General features: G+C 39.4%; 1 protein-coding gene across 2 annotated transcripts in view; it reads left to right on the top strand.

The window, feature by feature from the left end:
• The first annotated feature begins 1,471 nt into the window (after positions 1 to 1,471).
• Positions 1,472 to 21,270, top strand: part of DNAlig3 (DNA ligase 3) — an 85,963-nt gene continuing 66,164 nt past the window's right edge. Inside the window, exons 1-3 of one of the 2 annotated variants that reach the window (XM_083120795.1) lie at positions 1,472 to 1,574; positions 8,888 to 9,347; positions 20,195 to 20,440. In XM_083120795.1, coding sequence (XP_082976921.1) covers positions 9,050 to 9,347; positions 20,195 to 20,440 — 544 coding nt within the window. In that variant the 5' untranslated portion in view covers positions 1,472 to 1,574; positions 8,888 to 9,049. Of the gene's footprint in view, positions 1,575 to 8,129; positions 8,149 to 8,887; positions 9,348 to 20,194; positions 20,441 to 21,270 lie in introns of those variants that run through there. The other variant, XM_083120796.1, reaches the window with a different exon arrangement.

Below are 21,270 nucleotides of genomic sequence, written 5' to 3'. Positions count from 1 at the left end.
AAAAGATGCGTGAAGACCGTCAGACCGGCCCAAGTTTCAGTCAAAAACTCATATGATGAAAATAATATGATCAGGAAACATGCATTTAAATTACCAAAAAGTAATTTAATCCTTCACCATTGTCTACCATCACAATTTCTATCACTGTCGCCTAATATATAAAGTGGAGTAGGTATGTGCCTTGTATTTTTGCACTTGAAGGACAAAATGTGATGCAACCAATTCACATTTATTTCACTACATTGACATGAAGGAAAGAATGTGATTAGAATGTATGGCTGCGCGCACACAAACACTTCTTGAAATAATTGTCCATCGGAGACAAAGAAGTGGATCAAGATGCGAGAATAGATTAGAATAGAAAGAGGGAAGGCACCGAACACACACACACGTACAAGATGTGTGTGTGCATGGCAGGCAGTTAAGAGAAACATTTGAAGTCTGGAACGAGAGAAAATGAAAGGGAGAAAGAGGTAACATGCTGAGAAAGAAATATATAAGAAGGCATTAGGGAGCAAAACAAAAAAGATGAAAAGGAAAGGGAAAGAAAAGAAGTGAAGGGAAATCGGGAGTGTAAGGGAGAAGGGGATACATATGCATGTATGTCGTACATATATGTGTCTTTCATGCATACTATATATACGTATGTATCAAAATACTACAGCTTCTGCCCACCCGGTCGAAAATTTCTGGCGCCGCCCCTGTCCCAGAACCACCCATACACAATTATTATTTGACGCAGCCGCCCCCCTCCTTGAAAAGCGGGGCCTCGGGCGAGGGTCCGAGTTGCCCCACCCACTTTTGCCGCTTTTGCCCCCGCACTATGCTGAACCTTATCTACCAAGGGAAAGTAAACTGTCCTTGCCACCCCCCAATTTTGGCACCTTGCCTCCACCTCGAGTTTTGGAACCTAATCTCCGCCACTGGCCCTGGCAAGTGTTGGCTGTCAGTCGACAGTTTGCTGAGGAATGGTAGTAATGTTCTTGTTCAGTCTTATCGAAATTTACACTTAATAAAACTACCTATTAGTAGAGATAAGGGGAATTTTAAAGTCGTAACATAGCAGGCGTACCGGAAGGTGTGCCTAGTTGGATTTCTATTAGGTAGAATGTTAATTTACATTGAGTAGTTATCCGTGCAACTCGAAATAGTATTAGTATTGCTTTTTAATTATAATTTGATGCCAATGACATTCCCCCACCAGGAAATTTGATATCCCCCTGGTGGAAAGTGACTGGATTCAACACTGGTCGCCCCTCTGCTCGACAAGTTACGGGCTACGTTCGCTCCATTTTTTAATGGCCCAGTTTTAGAAGTATAGGAGCAGTAAATAGACGCATTACGGCAGAAACCAGCAGTAACGTTGCACTAACGTCTAACGAAGTAACGATATACATATTTTGGTTAATTTTCGGCCCAGGTGTCGGGCAACTTCACGAATCTAAGTTTGAAACACTTTCCGGAACTGCTACATGGTGGCGTTGCGGTCGAAGTTCCCCATTCTTACGATTCTTACGTTCCCCTCTTTCGTAGATCCTGTTCGATCATGCTGCGAGGGTTGTTAAGTTAGAACGGTAAGTACGAGCAAACATTCTGAATCTGATAACATGTAAGTTCCTGGCATGCATTTAGTGCGCATATATTTGTTGCTGCTTGTGACGTACTAACGTTAACGTGCACTTGGTGAATCGTTATCGGCACACAATACACGCGTAGACTTTTGAAAAGAAGCTCGCTTTGTGTTGACGCTTGTAGTCCATTGCAAAGAAACATTGCATGTGAAATTGTGAAATATACCACGGTTGGTGTTGTCATCACTTTCAATGTCACTGCTAAATACCGTGGGATTGCCACTTGTTTTACTGTAGATGTGTATGAAATGAAGAACATCAATAAACAAATCCGGCAACGTCGAACAGCTGACTTCAGAACATACAATTGTTGCCAACCCCCATATTTTCGACCAACGTCTTGATTATATTATAGTTTATTTGGGTGGAACAAACTGGTGGTATTGCCAGACTATTTTCATAAAGGGAGGGAGGGGGTAACGGGATAGCAGGTAGACAAACCTCAACTTATCTTGTAAGAAATGATTCGAAATAACATTTACCAAGGCGCGGCTCGTGCATTGTTTTCCTTGGGGTTCACCGAAGTCGCATGACATATATTCAGTTTCCTCAATTAGACTTTCTTCGCCAAACAGATGTGTGTGTGTGTGTGTGGGAGGGGGGTGCTGAAAATGTTTACCCAGAATTTTTCATCTGTCAGTCGGTATAAGATTTTATAGTAGTGGCCGGGCAGAGGCGCAACCCCGAAAATTTGTATGGGTGTGGGACAAGTACCAGGATAAACGCGACAATAATAATAATAATAATAATGACATTGTTATTATTATTATTATTATTAGTAGTAGTAGTAGTAGTAGTAGTAACAGTGGTGGTGATGGTGGTAGTAGTATAGTAGTAATAGTAGAATTATCCAAGACATTATTATCCTCGTGAATCTCGCAAAAGGGTTAAAAGTCGGTGCTAAAAAATTTGTGTTGGAACAAAGGATTTGAAATATTTTTTCAACACGTTCAATTTCACATTAGCTAATGGAAAACAAACACACAAACTGTATATTTGAAAGACAGAAAATGCATGACGAATATAATCCTTTTTGTACATATGACATCTTCCTAGATAAGGACTGTCAACTTGATTTGTTGTTGTGTGGCTAGTGACCCTGCAATGTGTATGTAATCTTTCTGTGTGTAGTACGTATCATGCCGAAGGCATGACTCGAATCCGGGACCCCGGGCGCCATAGTCCGATAGCCTAATCATTTCATAAAAAGGGCCCGAGTATGTAAGAAGTTGGAAAGAGCTTCTTTCAAGCAAATGCCACCTGCGATCTTCAGCGGATGTAAAAATCCGCTGATACGAATTCTTCCGGAATCGCAGGAAAGATACTGCAAACACAGCTTTACGCTGAAAGCACCGTTATTGAGAGACGCGGTCTCTCAACGGCCGAAGTTCGAATTTCGTTTAAATAGCTTGAGAGAATATTTCTCCACACAGTCGGTATCTGAAATCTATCGCGTGCACAGTCGGTGCCTCGGAATTCTACAAGTTGTTGAAATAAGAAAGTTATGGCGTGAATAGTTGTTACCGAACGTTACAAAAGGAGTTACAGCGAGGAGTAGTAAGTACACTATCGGAAAGGAGCTTTATTTCAGGAGAGTTCATCAGAGTTTCATCAATGAACCAGCGAGTCGATCGTCACTTCGAAATCTACAGGTAACGAACGTTCCTCTATCCTTGTCTTTCATTCTCTCACACCCTTGCCAGACCAGTCAATTGTAGTGTTTAAAGTTAATCGTGAGTGTAGTCCTCATTTCACGGGGCTAGCCCCCTTGCTTGGTTAAGTGTAGACGTAGCTCTTCAGAGCTATACCCCCTCTTACGATACACCTCTCGCAGCCAAATAACTTCGAATATCAGGCTTCTCATAGCCTATATACGATCCCTTAATACACACGATCGGGACTTTAAACGAGTATATTTCATCATTTTAGTTTAGTTCTTCGTCTGAGGAAGACCCTGATACAGGGTCGAAACGTTACCTGTTAAGTGTTTTTATCTTAATAAACTGCCTTGGTCAGCAACTTAGTGTTTTTACATATGACATGTATAACTTTCATGTACAACATATGTTTTACACATAAATGCAACATGGAGCGACGTAAAATAAGAAAATACATAAGCAACATGTTAACACTACTAAATTGAGGACTTATTCAAAGTTTCTTTAATACATATACTATGTACACATGATTTAATTATATTACATAATCAATTCATCCGCCTCATAACAAATCAACAGCAAAAATCATATATATTGTCTCTGAAATGTGCGCGCTCCCTTTCCTCCAAACAATTGTTCATGCATTTAAGACCAAGCAACCGTCTGAAGTGCATATTTGGTCTTACTTTTCTCTCTGGTAATTTACAATGTATCACAGAAAAGCATCATATTGCTCGCTTCGCTCGCAAAAAAAATGTTACATTCAAATCTTTGCAAACTGAAAACTATACTATTGATTTAATAGGGCGTAAACAATTCCACGGGACGCCATAGCGTTCTCTTTTATATATTTTTTTCATTTAGATCGTTCTGCTCCCAGGGCCGAACTTGACAAGACTGTACGAAAAGCAGATATTGCGATTTGTCAGCGAAGCGAGCTAGAAAATTTTACGAAATGCATTATTATATGTATAAAATTTGAAATCGAGGGGGACAATTGCCCCTTTTTGCCCCCCCCTCCCATTCTTCCATAAGGTCCCTTGGCCGTCTGGAAGAAACAAATGCAAGAAATATGTGAAAACCAATTCCAACTTGAGTATCCTTTTGTTCTGCTACTCTTTGATTCTGTTAGTCTTGCTTTTTTTACTTCAATGTTCAAATTGATTTCCGTCCAAGGTTGGGGGTGGCAATGCCCCCCCTGTGGCTGCGCCACTGGGGCCAAGTATACGACAGTATGAACTGCACATCAGCACATGTCCGTTTTTTGGAAATGAACGTTGACGAGTATCAGTTCGCATATTTGTGCCAGGTGCAGCACACTATTATTTTCAATAGGCTAATTCCTGTCAATAGCAATAAATAAGTTTATAAATGGACTTACACAAAAAGTGGAATAGCATTACATGCAGGGTGCGAAATCGTGAGGGAGACAGCGGACATTTCCCCCCACCAACAATCTTGACCTCAAAAATTCCCCCCACCAAAAATGCTTTTTCTCTCTCTCTTTCAAGAGATAGTTAACAGGTCTACTTTACACTAATATCAATATGCGCACAAGAAAGTAAAATAAGAATGCAAGTCAAATATAATTATAAATTATAATAGTTTTATGTTAATAGAGAGCAAAAACTAAAAGCTTATACATAATAAAACTCTTTTGTAATTTATTGACATCTTTAACCAGTTAGTAAAGGACATAGTTTGCTACTTTACAAATATCTGATATACATAAAAGCAACGAATTATTGTTTTCCTTTATTTAATTGACTTTAATATTTAATAACATTGTAAATATCCATATAACATTTGTGTGTAGATTAAGATCTTTCTCCCCCCCACCAGTCTTCAATGATTTCGCACACCCATACATGTATGAACTCACGTAAAGTGGGACCACAATTTCCATTCCAAATTGTAAGTTAATCCACTAGATAAAGTCTACACAGTCACAGTTAGTATAAGCAAACTAAGAATAAGAACAACTAAAAACTACATGTAATACTGTACCATCAACACTACGTTGTTGTATGCGTATTTCCATGTTGTATATATCTTTGTGGATTAGAGAAATTGAGAGCTGTTCCACGAGCAGGAAGGAGTGCAGGATGCAAATTGCCCGATAATATCCACAGCAGCTGACTCCTATGGTGCAGATATCGTAGCATTACAGCGGCGCCATCTGTCCATAATAAATGGAACTAGTAGTTTCAATATGACAGAATTACATCCTGTCCCGGAAGCCGGGACTCTCTAGAGCAAGTGATTGAAAATAAGTTTCTGCGCAATTAGTGACTCGACAGGGCATAACAAATGAACGCATAAGAGGAGAAGTGAGTGCATGGAGGGGAAAAAACGGGGAACAACCAATCTTTTGCAGTAGTGCGCACTGCTTTGCTCCGCCCATTCGCTTTCTCTTCTTTGCCGTTATGCGTGGGCTTGTTCCACAGATTCCCAAGACAGACTATAAGAAAAATACTCCGCAGGGCTCTAATTGAAATATTTGCCGAATAAATGAAAAATCGAAATATAATATATTAGAAAAATTAACTACTTACTATCGAATTAAAATTATAGATACTCGAGACGAGTTACATCAAAATTTAGCTTATTTAATTCTGCGTTAATCTACGCCAGCTTTAGACGAAAGCATTTCCTTTAGCATTTTTGCTAGCATACATGCTATGTAAATGATTCCAAAAATCTTATAACAGATAGTACTTTTACACGCAAACATTTCATGTAAAGTACTTTTACACGCAAACATTTCATGTAACTTTTCGGCTAGCTTTTGCGATTACAATGTATAACATGTACAGCATGAAAGGTACATCAAGTTACACCATCTATGCTGAATGCACTGTGTTTAAACTAAAATATTCTTCGATACGTGTACAGTAAACGTTGTAAAGTATGTATTTAAGCAGCGCCATTGTTTTGTACCTAATAACGTCTTATACGAAACGTTATTCCTTTCGGTTGAATAGTTATTGTCGTTTAAAAGTGTGAAGTGATACGTTGTTTACATCTCACGCGACCGCCATTATATTTTCACTCGTGACCATGAGGTCGCTTCTGATTGGTTATGCTATGAAAAATGCTACGGAAATAGAGCCGGTTGTATCCTTGAGACATGCCATGAAATATGCCATAACATTTCTCACTTTACACGGTAGCTTTTTGGTCATGGCATAAATGCTAAGAAAAATGATAAAGAAAATGCTTTCGTCTAAAGCGGGCCTTAATCTATGCTAACCAATTTTTTTCGAATATGCCTTCTAGTTTTTATCGTCGTGAAAAAAAGGGCCGTTTTTTTTTTTTTTTTTAGTTTTGCAAACGATCGCTATCTTTGAAATTTTGTAAATCAAAAACGGGTTGTCCGATCTTTATGAAATTTTAGTATGGTGCAGGCAGAAAGGTTTAAAAACAATTATTAATTTTCAGGCTTTCAAAATTTTTCAAAAACAAGCATTTTTGCGAAACAACGTTTTCTTAGTATTGGGTAGTCCTACAAATACAATATTGGTCTTGTTTTGAAGCTCATTGAATCTGTTTTTAAAATGCATTATCATTGTCAATTCACATTGCGAAACCGATTTTATGCAGATTTTTATGCAGAGGAGTAAAGCTGTAGGCGGAACGTGGCAACACGACACACAGTGATATCCGTTGAAGCGCGGAAACTGTCGGCGGACGCAGCGAGTCAATGCTTGTAGTGTTGCCACGCTGCACGTACAGCTTTACTCCACTGAATAAAAAATTGTATAAAATAGGTTTCGCAATGTGAATTGACAATGATAATGCATTTTAAAAACAGATACAATGAGCTTCAAAACAAGACCAATGTTGTATCTGTAGGACTACCCAATACTACGAAAATGTTGTTTCGCAAAAATACTAAAAACATTTTTTGGAGAAATTTTGAAAACCTGAAAGTTAATAATTATGTTTAAAACCTTTCTGCTTGCACCCTACTAAAATTTCATAACGATCGGACTACCCGTTTTTTATTTACGGAATTTCAAAGATAGCGATCGTTTGCAAATTTTTTGTATTTTAAAAAAGGCCCTTTTTTGGTCTCACGACGAATAAAGATACGAGGGAAACTCGAAAAATAATTGGTTAGCATAGATAAACGCAGAATCGAATAAGCTAAATTTTGATGTAACTCGTTTTAATGTAGGTCTACTGGTTAATTTTTAATTGGAGTCCAAACTCTAGTATCTATAATTTTTAATCCGATAGTAAGTATTCGAACTTCAGTTATGTATCTTGCCAGGTCAAATGATATTTTCAGTGTAGTATCTCGTATCAAGGAAACTGCTCTCATACAAAAATTATTTGATTATATTTTGCGTAGAAAAAATACACTATTATTTTGCATAGAAGTTTGATTATCGATCTCGGTTAATAATTATGACGGATCTGCATTGCTTGGTGACCGCCAGTGTAATTTGTTTTCACTGTAGTGTGTGACGTATAAATATTACGAGTCGGTTTACTGGCCGAGCACGTTAACTGATAGACTTAACTTTCGATCTCTTCACCATAATTCCTGGTTTCAAATTCCGGCATTGGTGTTTTTTGCGAGTATCCCTCCATCAATTGTATCTCATCATCACTAATCCCATAGTCGCAATTAGCCAAAAAAAAATTTAAAAAAATGGCACAATAGCGACGCTAAGCGCTAAATAACAAAAATGCAAATGCATACAAATATTACGAGGCAAAGTGCTCATCGCCATTTTTATTCGGGACATTCTCGGAAAATGGCTTTACTTCATTCCTCTGTATGTAGGTGAGAAATCATCAACCGAGATTACAAAGCTTGAAATGAGTGAACGGTGCATGCTATTTGTTAGGTAAGGTAACTTAGAATTAAAATCGACAGTGATGTGTATTTTTTTATGTTATTTTCTACTGATACAGAAATGTTGTTAATGCCTCTGCTGTGGTACTGATCGCGGCCATTTGTTTTAAAGTTCTTTTATTTACAGTCGAATTAACACGTCTATAATGATCTGTGGAATTTTATTCTTAACAGGATGCAGAATGTTGTTACATTTCGTCGGAAGTTTTCGGAGTGCATATTGAAGTAAATGCTTGCTTATTTTATGATTTTATGTTATGTACTTTAATGTAAATACTATGTTGTGCCAGAAGTGCAAATTCAACACATGAACTTATTTTTTAATTCGTTTATGAAAACGAAGAAACACTTAGGATAATTTGAGTTATTTGGAAATTACATCTCGGAGCGTTATCTGTCCAGATAATTTCAGTTATAATTTATTATAATGAAAATTTGTGTGTTGAAGAAGCTAATACAGGCCTAGTGCAGTGGTTTATGTGTTTCGTGTAGAATATAAATTATTTCTCTGAATGTCATTCATTCCCTCCTCCACGTCCACTGTAACATCCTAACCTCTGTCAGTTGGTGAAGGAGACACAAGTGAAAAGGGGATAACGCTTATTTTACTTTCCAACGTAAAGGGCGCTGAACTAAACGAAATACGATTTCGTATTTTATAAGAATAGCAACTAATTGTTAATATATTCATTGTCATGTGTAATAATGTATTTTTTCTTTTGTATTCTTAGGATGAAATGGCACTTTTAAGTTTTGCGTGAAAGGAAAATCTCTGGGACGATTTCGGTTGTTGATCAAAGCAAATTGTGATGTTATTAGGGCAAGATATACAGAACGTGCGTGCAAGCAGTTTCGTGGTGTAGTTTCTTGGAGTGTGCTGGCAGTGTTCGAAAATGGCGAACCCGGACGGAAAGAAATTCTGTGCAGATGTGGCCAAAAGAGGGACTGCATCTTGCAAAAAGTGCAAGGAGAAACTGCTAAAAGGTTGCTTGAGGCTCGGGAAGGTTGTCGCGAACCCCTTCACTGACGCTGGTGGGGAGATGAAACAGTGGTTTCATGTGGCGTGCCTCTTTGATACCTTCACCCGAGCCAGAAAAACCACCAAGAAGATCGAACATCCTGATGATATCGATGGCTTCGACGATCTTGAACAGGAGCATAAAGACGAGATACTCAAGCACATTCCTGGAGGTAAGTACTTGCACCATTTTAGTTTGTAATTGCTCGTTGATGAAGCTTTCCGTGACTGTGCCATGTCAAATGCCACCTATATAAAAAAATCTTGATAGACGAGAATACGTTAGTTATTGGGTGCTGTGCCAAAGTAAACTTTTACGCATTCTCTCTCCAAGTCTCTTTCTAGCAGAATTATGATTGTATCTAGAAAGAATCTGCTTTTTCGTATTAGTGTGCTTGAAATTTATATATTTTTAAAGTTTCTAACTCCCGTTTTCCAAAATAAGTGGGTCTTGTAGAGGCTGATTAATTACTTGGCCATAGTTCACAGTGGAACTGGAAACCAGGGTTGTTCAAGGTCCAGAAACCCATAAATTCTAATGGGTTCCGCAACAGGACCAGAACCTTTTTTCTCTCACAATTTAAATTCGGTCCAAGTTGCGTTGTTTCATTTCAATACATAACTTAACCGGATTTAAATTGATCCGGAAAAAAATGTTCCTGGACCGTATTTAAATTAATCGAGGGAAAAAAGGTTCCTGGATCGAATTGAAATACTTTAAACATAAAAAAAGGTTCTTTACGGTCCAGAACCCATTTACGCTTGCTGGATTTTCTCTCCTGGACCGGAATTGCATTTATTTAAAATTCCTGGACCTTTAACAACCCTGCTGGAAACATCAAAAAGAAAAAACCTTTGGAAATTAACTGTTAAAATAATTATGTAAATTAGCACAAAAGGCAAATTCATTTTTGATATGATTTTGCCATTTTATCTCAAAATACATTTGAATGATGAAAACTATTTATATGCTTAATAATTTTAATTGTGCCAAAATGATATGGGTAAAATTTATTATACTCAGAAATGGCATTATGTCTAAATAATAAATAAAAATAAGAAATTCGTCAGGGTGTTAGCGTCATTAGTGTTTATCCTCCGACCTGTGCTAAGGCATTCTGGGCAGGGCTCGAAATGGACCGGAGTGGGCCGGATCGGCGGCGTTTCTATTCGTGAACATCTGGAACCTTTCCGTTCCGTCTCGTCACTGTCCATAATCTGAGACGAAAACAAGTAAAGCGTTCTGTTTCGTGAAAATTCCCATTTCGAGAACCTGATTAGGAGCAAAAATGTTTAGCCTTTACCGTGAGCCCTGTAGCTAAGGGCGCCCACAAAGGGGGGAAGGGGGCACTTATCCCCCTCTTGAGATATCTGGAAAAGTTACAGCAATTAACTGTCATGTACAACAAAATAACTAGAAAACATTATACCAGAGACAATCATGTTGACTGCCGTCGGCCCCGTGGCTGAGTGATTATCACATCGCCCTACGACGCCAGAGGTCCCGGGTTCGAATCCCGGCCTGGGCATGGATGTTTGTGAGTGTACATTCATCAATTTCATCATGTCATCATTCATCCCATCTTCTCAAATTAGCCAAAAGTGGCACAAAAGCGAAGTAAAATAAAGCAAATCAGTCAATCAAATCAATCATGTTGATTTCCGTAACTGTGCGTGTCGGATGAAAAATGTTTGTTCGGGACGGGATTGGGAAGGGAAATTGTATAATTCCAACGTTCGGGTCTTTAAAAATTTGCCAATTCCGGACCAGCTCGAAACATTTTTCAGACGGGAAATTCGAAAGGTGAAATTCTCGAATTCTACACACTAACCCTCCTCCCTCCCGCCAAGTGATTGTTTTTGCACTCTGGAATTTCAATAAATTTCAGACCTCCATAGCGGAGAAAATACCAAGAATTAATCACTTTTAGATATGATACTTGGGGAATTTCTCGACTTTTCGTGATCCCAAAAAGTCTGTTTGATATCTGTGCTTCGTGAATAAGTACAAAAAGACAGCACTATTCACAAACAATTTATAAATAAATGTTCATAGAAAAGAAATAAGGCGAATTCAGTTTCCAAGGGGAGAGCTTAAGGGGCTCGACCCCCCGAAAGTTTTCAGTTTATACCAGATAAAATTATGTTTTTGGTTTCTTGTGGTGAGAAATAAAATAATGTGACGATAATTTAAGGAGAGAAATAATTATCGAGGCAAGACGGAGAATGTTCTATAAGCCTATTATTTTTAATAGCACGTATCCAAGGTGGGGATCAGGGGACTCGAGCCCCCTTCAGGATTTTTTTTATATTTACATTAGATAAATTTAGATTTTTGGCTTCTTGAATAATGTGATGATAATTTGAGAGAAATAATTATCGAGACAAGACGGAGAATGTTCTATAACCCTGTTATTGTTAATAGCGCATAGGTGGGGATCAGGTGGTTCGAGGCTCCCCCGAATTTTTTCAGTTTACACTAGATAAAATTACGTTATTGGCTTCTTGAATAATGTGACGATGAATTAAGGAGATAAATAATTATCAAGACAATACGGAGAAAGTTCTATAATCCTGTTATTGTTAATAGCACATATCCAAGTTGGGGATCAGGGGTCTGAACCCCCCCCCCCCCGCCCGGAATTGTTTCAGTTTACACTACATAAAATTAGGTTTTTGTCTTCTTGAATAATGTGACGATAATTTAAGGAGAGCAATACCTATCAAGGCAAGACTGAGAATGATCTATAACCATGTTGTTGATAATATTGCACATAAACTTTGCTTGCGCTTTCGGTTTTGTCGCAGCAAATTTGAGCACTATGTAGAGACTTGTCAGTATTTGGAAACTGCATAACAAAGGTACCGCCACACGTAGGGCGATTCGTTGTAATTTTTAATCTCTGGAAGGCGCGAGAGGCAATGTTCTTGAATAAGAGAAGGAGTCTTAACTACTGGCAATATTTACGAATCGTTTTATCTGCGGAACGTTCTACCAGGTAACCAAGAAAGTTCATGCGGTTTTACAACTGCCCGTAGTTTTCGTGGGGTAGTACACAGTTCAGCCGCCAGGGGTACATGTATGTGTGATTGGCGGAAAGCTCATTCCTTGGCACGTCGGCTAACGTAGATAACAGGTCGCAGTCGATAGTTCGGGAGCAAGTATTCGCAGTGAACCATGGCTGTGTCGAATGCAGTAATCAGGGCGTGTTTACTGTATGAGTACAAGTTGGGCACAAAAGGAGCGGAAGCAGCAAGAAAAATATATGCAGAGTTTGGAGAAGGTACAATTAGTGAACGGACAGCGCAAAAGTGGTTTCAGACCTTCTCGAGTGGCTATGAGACACTGGCAGACAAACCTCGATCGGGCAGACCGAAATCTCTCGATGTGGACCAACTGAAGGCAGCAATTGAAGAGGATTCACGTAAAACGTGTCAAGAACTCGCTCAACGATTTGCGGTAAGTTCTGAAACAATTCGTGCGCACTTGCATGAGCTTGGCAAATCATGGAAACTGAGTAAGTGGGTCCCGCACGAACTGACTGCTGCGAACCGTCTCCAACGACTGAACATTTGCGCTTCCTTGCTCACTAGGAACAACAACTGTCCAATTTTGGACCGCATTTTGACGTGTGATGAAAAGTGGGTAATGTACGATAACAAGAAACGCCCATACCATTGGCTATCGTCAAATGACACCATACCTTTAACTGCAAAACCTGCTCTTCATCAGCGGAAGGTGATGCTGTGTGTCTGGTGGACTACGGCTGGGATTGTGCATGATGAGTTCTTGGAAAGTGGTAAAACCATCAACAAAGAGGTGTACTCCGTGCGATTGCAAAGAGTGCCCGAACAGCTTGCAAAAAAACAACCTGCATTAGTGAATAGGAAGCGTGTTCTTTTCCACCAAGACAACGCTAAACCGCATACAGCAAAGATGACCCTGGAGGTGATTTCTTCTCTCAGATGGGAACTTCTGCCACATCCAGCGTATTCACCCGACATCGCTCCATCAGACTACCATCTTTTTTTGTCTATGGACAACCATATGTGCAATCGACATTTCCAAACTCGCGAGGAGGTTGAAAACGCGGTGGTGCAGTTTTTTGCGGCCCTACACAAAGACGTTTTCAAACATGGCATCTACAGGCTTGTACAAAGATGGGAGAAGGTTGTAGAAGCGGATGGTGGATATTTTGCAGAAAAAATATAAGGTAAACACATCTGTTTTGGACCTTTTCTTCTTTGTACTAAAACCGCATGAACTTTCTTGGTTACCTGGTAGAATATAATGAGGATATAAATACGCGGCTTCAATTTCCCGGTTGATCTGTACAACAGAATTGGTTAATGAGATTTCAGAGGTTAGTGTGACAATTCATACAGTCGATTAGTGATCAGTCAGTGTCCATTGGTTGCTTTTTGAGATCTAGTGATTCTAAAATGAAAAGGACTAAATACCGTAAAGCAGTAGCGAAGCGTGGTCTTAAGAGGAAGGAAAGCAATGCAGTACTCCGAAAAATGGGGGAGGGGGGTATATATATTATACAGTCCATTGCCCCAGTTTTTCTAGGAAAGAAAGGACATTTTAAATAATAATAATATATCCATGAACTCCTCTCTCAACGGCCATACTGCTAAGTTCAAAATTCTTGTCACGTTATTGATAATAAAATACTTGCTATTACTTACAGCTTCCCGTACGAAATTTGAAATATTCACGTTTGTTTCACAAAAGAGAACACTCACTTCAACCACTCGTTCTTCCCACATAAATGGAAAATATTCCGAAAAGCTCAGAAGCTAACAGAAAAGTGATGTCAACCTCGTTGTAAAAATTAATGTTCACGGGGGAGTAATAGAACTGACTTGAAGCTTAAAATTAATTAAGCTTTCGAATAATAGACCATTACAATAGGAAGAACATGCGCTGTTTCTTCTTTTTAATAATGTATTATATTAATAAAAATAATATTTCGAGTTGGATAGCATTTATGACTTAACGTTTTTGCTATTTGCAGGTCTCAGAAGAGAGTTTCATTGCTTTTTTTTTTACATACGTTTTATCGAAAAAAAACATCAGTTCATTGTTTGTATGAAAACTTACGATAAATATAGTGTAAATTATTTGGTAGTTGTCAACACTGGCGTGCGTTGTAATTTGAGACAAGAGAAGTGTGAAGCGGACAACAGCCAGCTGTTCTGCAGATTCCAGCGCTCCCCAGTGCCGGAACACCATGTTTGTCTTAATCCCTGAACGTCGACATTATTGACACGTTTTACAAATCTTGAAACTCAAAGTAATGCTTTAAAGTTTATCTACATGGAATTTGGAACAGTTATAATAATTTATTTCAATAATTCTGTGTTTATAATAAAGCAAATATACATCTTCGAGATCATGTTAACACTTATATGTTTTCTGATAGTAGTGTCTGCTTTCTGCTTGGCTCGGGTGTTTTCGAGAAGCCGAAAAGCTCCGAAAAGCAGAGCTTTTATTAGTGGTTTGGGGACCGTATCTTCACCAGCATCTACCCTTCGCCATATGATACTTGAGAAGCGTTGGTTTCCCGCACAGTGGCTGCAAGCAGAGAGGTTGCTGCTTGCCAACGGGCTGCGGAGAGAATTTGCGGCCGTAAAATTTCGCGAAATCGAGTGCGATAGAAAATAAATAATGCACTCAACGTTAAGTACATTAAATAATATTTTAATTGTGCAAGCAGTGCTTGCATTGCTTGTACTATATCTTCGCCACTGCCGTAAAGTAACCAAGTCTACTACTAGTTCCAGTTCGGGTCCAAAGCTGAAGACATTGACGACAGCGGAACTTCCGGAGCTTCGGAAGCTAGTTCGGGTCGAGGGCCGAAGAGATTGAAGGTCTCTCTCTAAAGTGAATATTTCAGCAGTACCAGGTATTAGAGGGGTTTATTAAAAAGGAAATAAACTGCACAGATCAACTGAAAATCAAAGACATTTTAGCGGAAATTGCAGGCTCTACCAGGACCCCAATCAGCCACCCTTAACATAGACTGATTTTTCGTTAAAATATCTATATAGTACATGTACTGTGTATAATATTTCAAATCGTAAGATGTTGCCTGTATAGTGAACAAGCCCAGAAAATAAAGGAGAAATAAGAAAACTGAGGGGCATTCCACCGGTTGAGGAGAAATTTTTATTCTGTGGTCAACAAGAGCTACCACTTTGAGGTGACGATGACAGTTGCCTAGGAAGGGAAATTTCACATCGTGTCGCCTGAGGATTTCACAAGTCGAAAGTAGGTTTGTGCGGCCTTTTGTGTCGCTACGGTGTGAAACGTTGCTGTTTATTAGCTCATTCCAAATGACATATATCGTGTGTCCCTTCGGTCTGAAATCTTTCCAAGTCTTGAAGATCCAAGTCACAAGAATGGAAAATTAGGGCTTTGTTAAGGTTAGGTGCGAAGGCAGGCGACAGCCCCCTAAAGGATAATATCCAAACCTACAAGAAGAACGCATCTTACGTCAGTCTCCAATACGAAAAGATTAATACTTCTGGTGAGTTGATTTTAAAAAATGTGTTCGAGAGAAAGAGTGGCGTACCCAGGATTTTCGGAAAGGAGAGGGGTTGCGCATACTATTTTTGGTGATCAGTCCTCATTTTGCCATCTTTTCCTGTCTTTGACGTTTTTTTTTTTTTTTTTTTAAGGAATACTGGGTCAAATGGGGTTATGACCACACCAACCCTCCCTTGGGCACGTCACTGGAGATAAATGAGTAAGCATTTGATCATATTGGGAGACGAAACATTAGATGTGTTGGGAACGGAAGGATTTTCACTGTTCATGAATTGTTTCGCAATCCAGCTGTATTCGAGAAGACTTCCTTTTTTTCGTGCTGATATGTGACAAGACTGCGGAAGTTGTGACAGACAATTTTGAACACTTGCGAGTGCTTAGGCCTGAATATGAACAATTTGGTGGGTTTCGGCTTTTATTGGAGCTGCAAACATGGGAGGACAAGACACGTTAGTGGTGTTGAGGCTCGAATCAGAGAGAAATATTCGAGAGCTGTCTGCGTCCAGTTCGCAGCCCAGTTTGAATCTCGCGTTGTCGAGTGGATGATTGTCCATCCCGTGCATGTGTAACAGCTCCATAAAAACACCCAAAGACACCATAGATGTGTTGATGCCTGATGAGAAGAAATGGACAAACACACAGTGGCGTGCGGTGACATTTAAACTAGGGTACGCAACAAGTGGCCAACCGAAATGAATTATGGGGGCCAGAACCCCCCCCCCCCTCCCTGGCCATCATGTTATTCAGAAAATAACTTTTTTCTACAATTTTATAATGGGAAATTTCTCATCCTTGTATCAATATCCAAATGTAACGAGGTAAAATATATGTATGATATTTTATATTCGCAAATATATTCTGATAGTAGCTACGTAGAGTCCAACAATTCAACTTTGATTATTTCCTTCATGCAGTGCGATGAACATTGAACGGGAAGGAAATGGCTCAATCATTTTCCGTCCTTTCAAATTTCATGTAATAAATTTGATAAATCTCAGTATCCTGTACTATTTCACAACATCTTTCGCAGAGGAAACCAACGAATAAGGCCAACAATAAAGTTTCACTGTTTTTCTACTCAGTCAATCACTCTGTAGAGATATTTTTTCTTCTTCTCAAAAATCAAAATGACTAATATACTGTTTACCATCCTTCACAACTCCTGCCTGAAACAATTTTTCCAAATCAGGAACAGACCTTCCATTTCGGATTGTTTACACTTTTTTCGTAAATTCCGAAAATCCCTTCTCCAGTATGTCATCAATAACTCCCGGTCCCCCTATTTTATCACTTCACAGCACCGACAAACAATAGAGATCCTGTAATGTAAATAATATGAACGAAACACTAGCTGCAAATTTCACACGACAGAAGAAAGCAAAAGTCAACCTCCCACAGTACGTTGTGTCCGGTTCGCTATGCCCGAAAACCACGCGTTCTTGTGGACGAATGAATCGGAGTTGCCAGTCGACAAAGTATTTTGTAGAAGGGAGATAATTAAGGACAAGTAGAAAATACGTCAGCATACATCCCAGAACACTTCAAAAGCTAAACTACCGTACATCACTTTGCAATGTCTGGCGGAAGAAGGGGGGGCTCATTCTAATCCCATTGTAAGCATTGTGTTTTATTATGCTTTTCTTTTATCATTCATTCATATCGTTGGGTCAACAATCAACACCCATGCTATGGAACTCAAAGGAAATGTTGATCCCGAAAGGAGATAAACAGATACTCTCATACTCTGAGAATTGTGCGAAACTTGCAAATTGTTCACATATTTTCCCCTCGACACAGTGACAGTCCATTCTGGTCCTCACCTCCCTATACGAAAAAAAAAAAACTTGCTAGTGTAACTTTAACCTCACATAAATATTTTATATGTGATAGTTTACGCGTATATTAAATATGATCTTCCACCACTACATATTCTTGCCCTCCTGTCTGATTCCTGTATCACTTTTTATAATGTATTTTTATTGCAACCCAACAGTGATCTATCTACGCGTGGCTGCTAAATGCTAGTAAGCTAAGCATTCCAGAAAAAAAATATGTTGACTACTGTCAACACTGCATACGCTGTCAAAATCTTGGGTACCCTCGATGCTTAGAACCTGGAAAGAAGTGGGAGAGAGGGTAAGCGCGGGCAGACCCAAACACGTGGTCGAGCTGATATGAGCCAATGGGGTTACCTTCCGAATTTCTAGGGTACCAAGCAGAAGAAACAGCGTCTTTCTGCGGAAATCGGCAGAACGCGGATCGGGTGGGTGTCGGTCACAATCGGGATCATTCGGGACTGCCTTCAGGAAGGCAGCAGCGTGTTCGTGCGGAAATCGGAATTTCTTGCAGTGGAACTGCTTTCGGAGCGATAATTGTTGAATTTTCATGTTCGGGGAAGACGAAAAAATGTTTATTTTTTCTTACTGTGTTGTGGGTACGCAGTGAGTACCTTGCGTATCCTGAATGCACGCCGCTGCAAACACACATGCTGAGATGGTTCCGGCACACAATGTTAATGCATGGAAACAGAGGAGTCGAGTGGTAAAAAATGTTCTGATTTCACATTCTGATTAAAATGACAGTGGCGACGATTTAGGGGATACTTGCTCCCCATTTTTTGCCTCGACACTATTATGGTCTCTTAATGCTAAGCCTTCTCTTCCGAGAAAGTAAACTTTCCTTGCACCCCCTTCCCCCCGTTTTGGAACCCAATTGCCACCACTGGCCTTAAACATACAATTGTCAGGTTCTATCCATACCCTTTAACAAATGGTGTTCAACCCCCCCCCCCCCCAAACCCGAAAGGAATTCCTAGATACGTGCCTGAACTAATCCTTTGCGCAACAGCCCTGAAGGGCCTTGGCTTACCTACCGACTGCCGGTCTCCTTCCCACGCTTTCCTTCGTCACCTCTAAGCGTGGAGATCTGCAACCAGTATTGGAATAGTCGGGGGGGTCAGCTCGACGTATCCCCAGCCGTTATAGTAGGTTTCCGGGACCGGATTACGCTTACTGATTCGAAGCTGCCCAATTTCCTCACGATGGTGGGTTGCCACCGGCCCTATACGTAGGCCGAATAATAGAGCCGGATTCGAACCTACGCCGTCCCGCAGCGAACGATCTCAAGATGAGTGAACGCCTGCCTGAACTAGAGTTTGAAATTATCAACAACGCCAAAGTTTTTTCGATTACATTTTTATGATAGGTATAATAATAATAAGTGGTAAATCATAAGTTTGTTTGAGTGAAGGCAAATATGTGAAATCTTACTCTGTCACCCCCTCCCCCACTGAGAAAAAAATCCTGTGAGCACCCTTGCCTGTGGCAATGCGTTAGCAGCAAAAATCTGGTGAAACCTGGGCTGGCTCTGTAGCTCAGTTGATTATCAATCTCTGGCTGTATGCTGTGACATCAGAGGTCCTGGGTTCGAATCCCTGGTAAGACATGGATGTTATTGTTTATTGATTGTAATAATGTTTAAATTGTGATCATATAGGAACAAAAATCTGATTTTTATTTCAGAACTCTGAAAAAAGCTGGTTATATTGTATTAACCAGGCCCCACACCCACCTGCTTCCGCGACGATTTCGAAAGGTTATCGAAAGGTTGCGACTGGGATTTCGAAAGCATCGGGACGGGAAATTTGTTAAATCCCGATGTTCGGGACGGGAAAAATTTGCCATTTCCCAACCAAGTCGGGAAATTTTCGGGACAGGAAATGTTCGAAATTTCCCGAGGCTCTGGAAATCTCGAATTCTGCACGTCATTTTCACTTTAAGTGATTGTTTTTGCATTTCTGGAATAAAAACTAATAATGTCCGATAAGTTCCAGACACTTGCAATGCAGAAAACGTCGAGAATTAACAACTTTTTAAAATGACCATTCGGTATTTCCTGACTGCTCGGAATCCCGAAAGGTCAGGAAATCATTTCCCGAAGTCGGGATCGGGATAGAATTTTTTTTTTCCCTATCCCGGTCCCGACTTTTCGGGATCCCGCACACCCCTATCGGAAATTATCGGTTGAAATTCATCTACCGATACCAGCCAATACTTTTCCGGCATTTTGGTCTTTCACAGGGTCCGCAAAAATTCTTCTCACCACTGTCGCCAAAGTTTAATTATCCTGGAAATTATGCAACATTCAAACTTTCTTTCTATATTGCACGATTATTTTACAAAAAAACTATATTTTGTGATTACATAATATCTATTTCAATATTCTAAAGCAAATTTCTTGGTAAATTGATGCACATAATTGGAGAAGAATATTTACACACTAATTTTGATCAATATTTTGAACATATTTGGATTATTGCAATTTTCAACTAGCAGTATCGGCAGGAATCGGTAAAAGTATCGGCATAGGTATCGGTTCAAAGTGGTATCGGCTCAGCCCTAGTTATTATTAATGTAATTTTGATTGTAGAATTAGTTTGTAAAAGCCGTTGTCTTTCTATTGCAGGTGCAAGTTTAGCCCTGGCTCCTAAACCGAAGGCAGCTACTCCAAGGAAGAAGTCCCCAGCACGAACCACAGGCTCAGGTGACGATGGAGCTGGTGCTAGTCATGATAAGCCAGCCACTGACCCCAAACATAAGGATAATTCCTTCCGTGAATTTCGTAGATTGTGTGCCGACCTGGCAAATGAGAGCAGCTATACAGGCAAGACAGCTATAGTGAAGAAGCTGTTTGAAGATGGCACTGATGGTGGTAAGTCTGCTTTTGTATTTTCTCTTTTATTTCATTGTTTTTCTCCCTCTCTAGGTTAGTCATGACTAGAGCCCGGAAGTTTGGCAAAATGCCTCTTCTTATCTACTACATATATTGATAAAAGTTTTCCGGATATACATTTTTTATGTTGTTTCGAATGTTTTAGAAGCCTTTTCATTTTGCTTATTTGGCCTATTTGGGACCCCACTGCCTATTTTTAATTATAATGCCTTTTTTTGCCTTTTTAAATTAAATTTGACCATTTTTTTAAAAAAAAATGTGTATATATTATTATTTTTCTCCCAAAAAAACGTTGTTGGCATTTATTTTTCTTCCGTTTATTATGTGAATAATTTTCACCTTATTTAAGTAAGTAATATTGAACTCATGCATGTTTCAACATTGCTGAAGGAGAAAAGTGTGAGAAAAAGTATTTCATGCTGAGTTAGGATATTGCCTTTCGGTTAACATTTCCTTTTGCATGATTGACTGCTGAAAACCTGTTGCAGAATCCTGCACAATTACGTCATCATGTCCAACGTCCATGTCAGGAGGTTATTGACAAGAAACAGCACTAATGCCCAAGGGCCTTTGCATGGATTCCAAAATCAAGTTCTCTATCTTTAGTTTAGTTCTGCACTTTGGAGGGAAAGGATCATGTAGTTGTCCTCATGCCGAAAATTAGTGTGCCATTAAGTGGTAAGTTACATGGTTACGTGCATGAACTGGGTGAAAGCACATTTTCGACAGGCTGTACTATTCTTCTGTGCTAGATATTTGAAAAAACAATGAACCATGAGAAAAATACTTTATATCTCAACATGTTTCAA

This window comes from Lepisma saccharinum, chromosome 4 (assembly GCF_977018435.1).
Source record: "Lepisma saccharinum chromosome 4, izLepSacc3.1, whole genome shotgun sequence".
Lineage (NCBI taxonomy): Eukaryota > Metazoa > Arthropoda > Insecta > Zygentoma > Lepismatidae > Lepisma > Lepisma saccharinum.
This window is presented reverse-complemented; position numbering and strand designations above follow the sequence as displayed.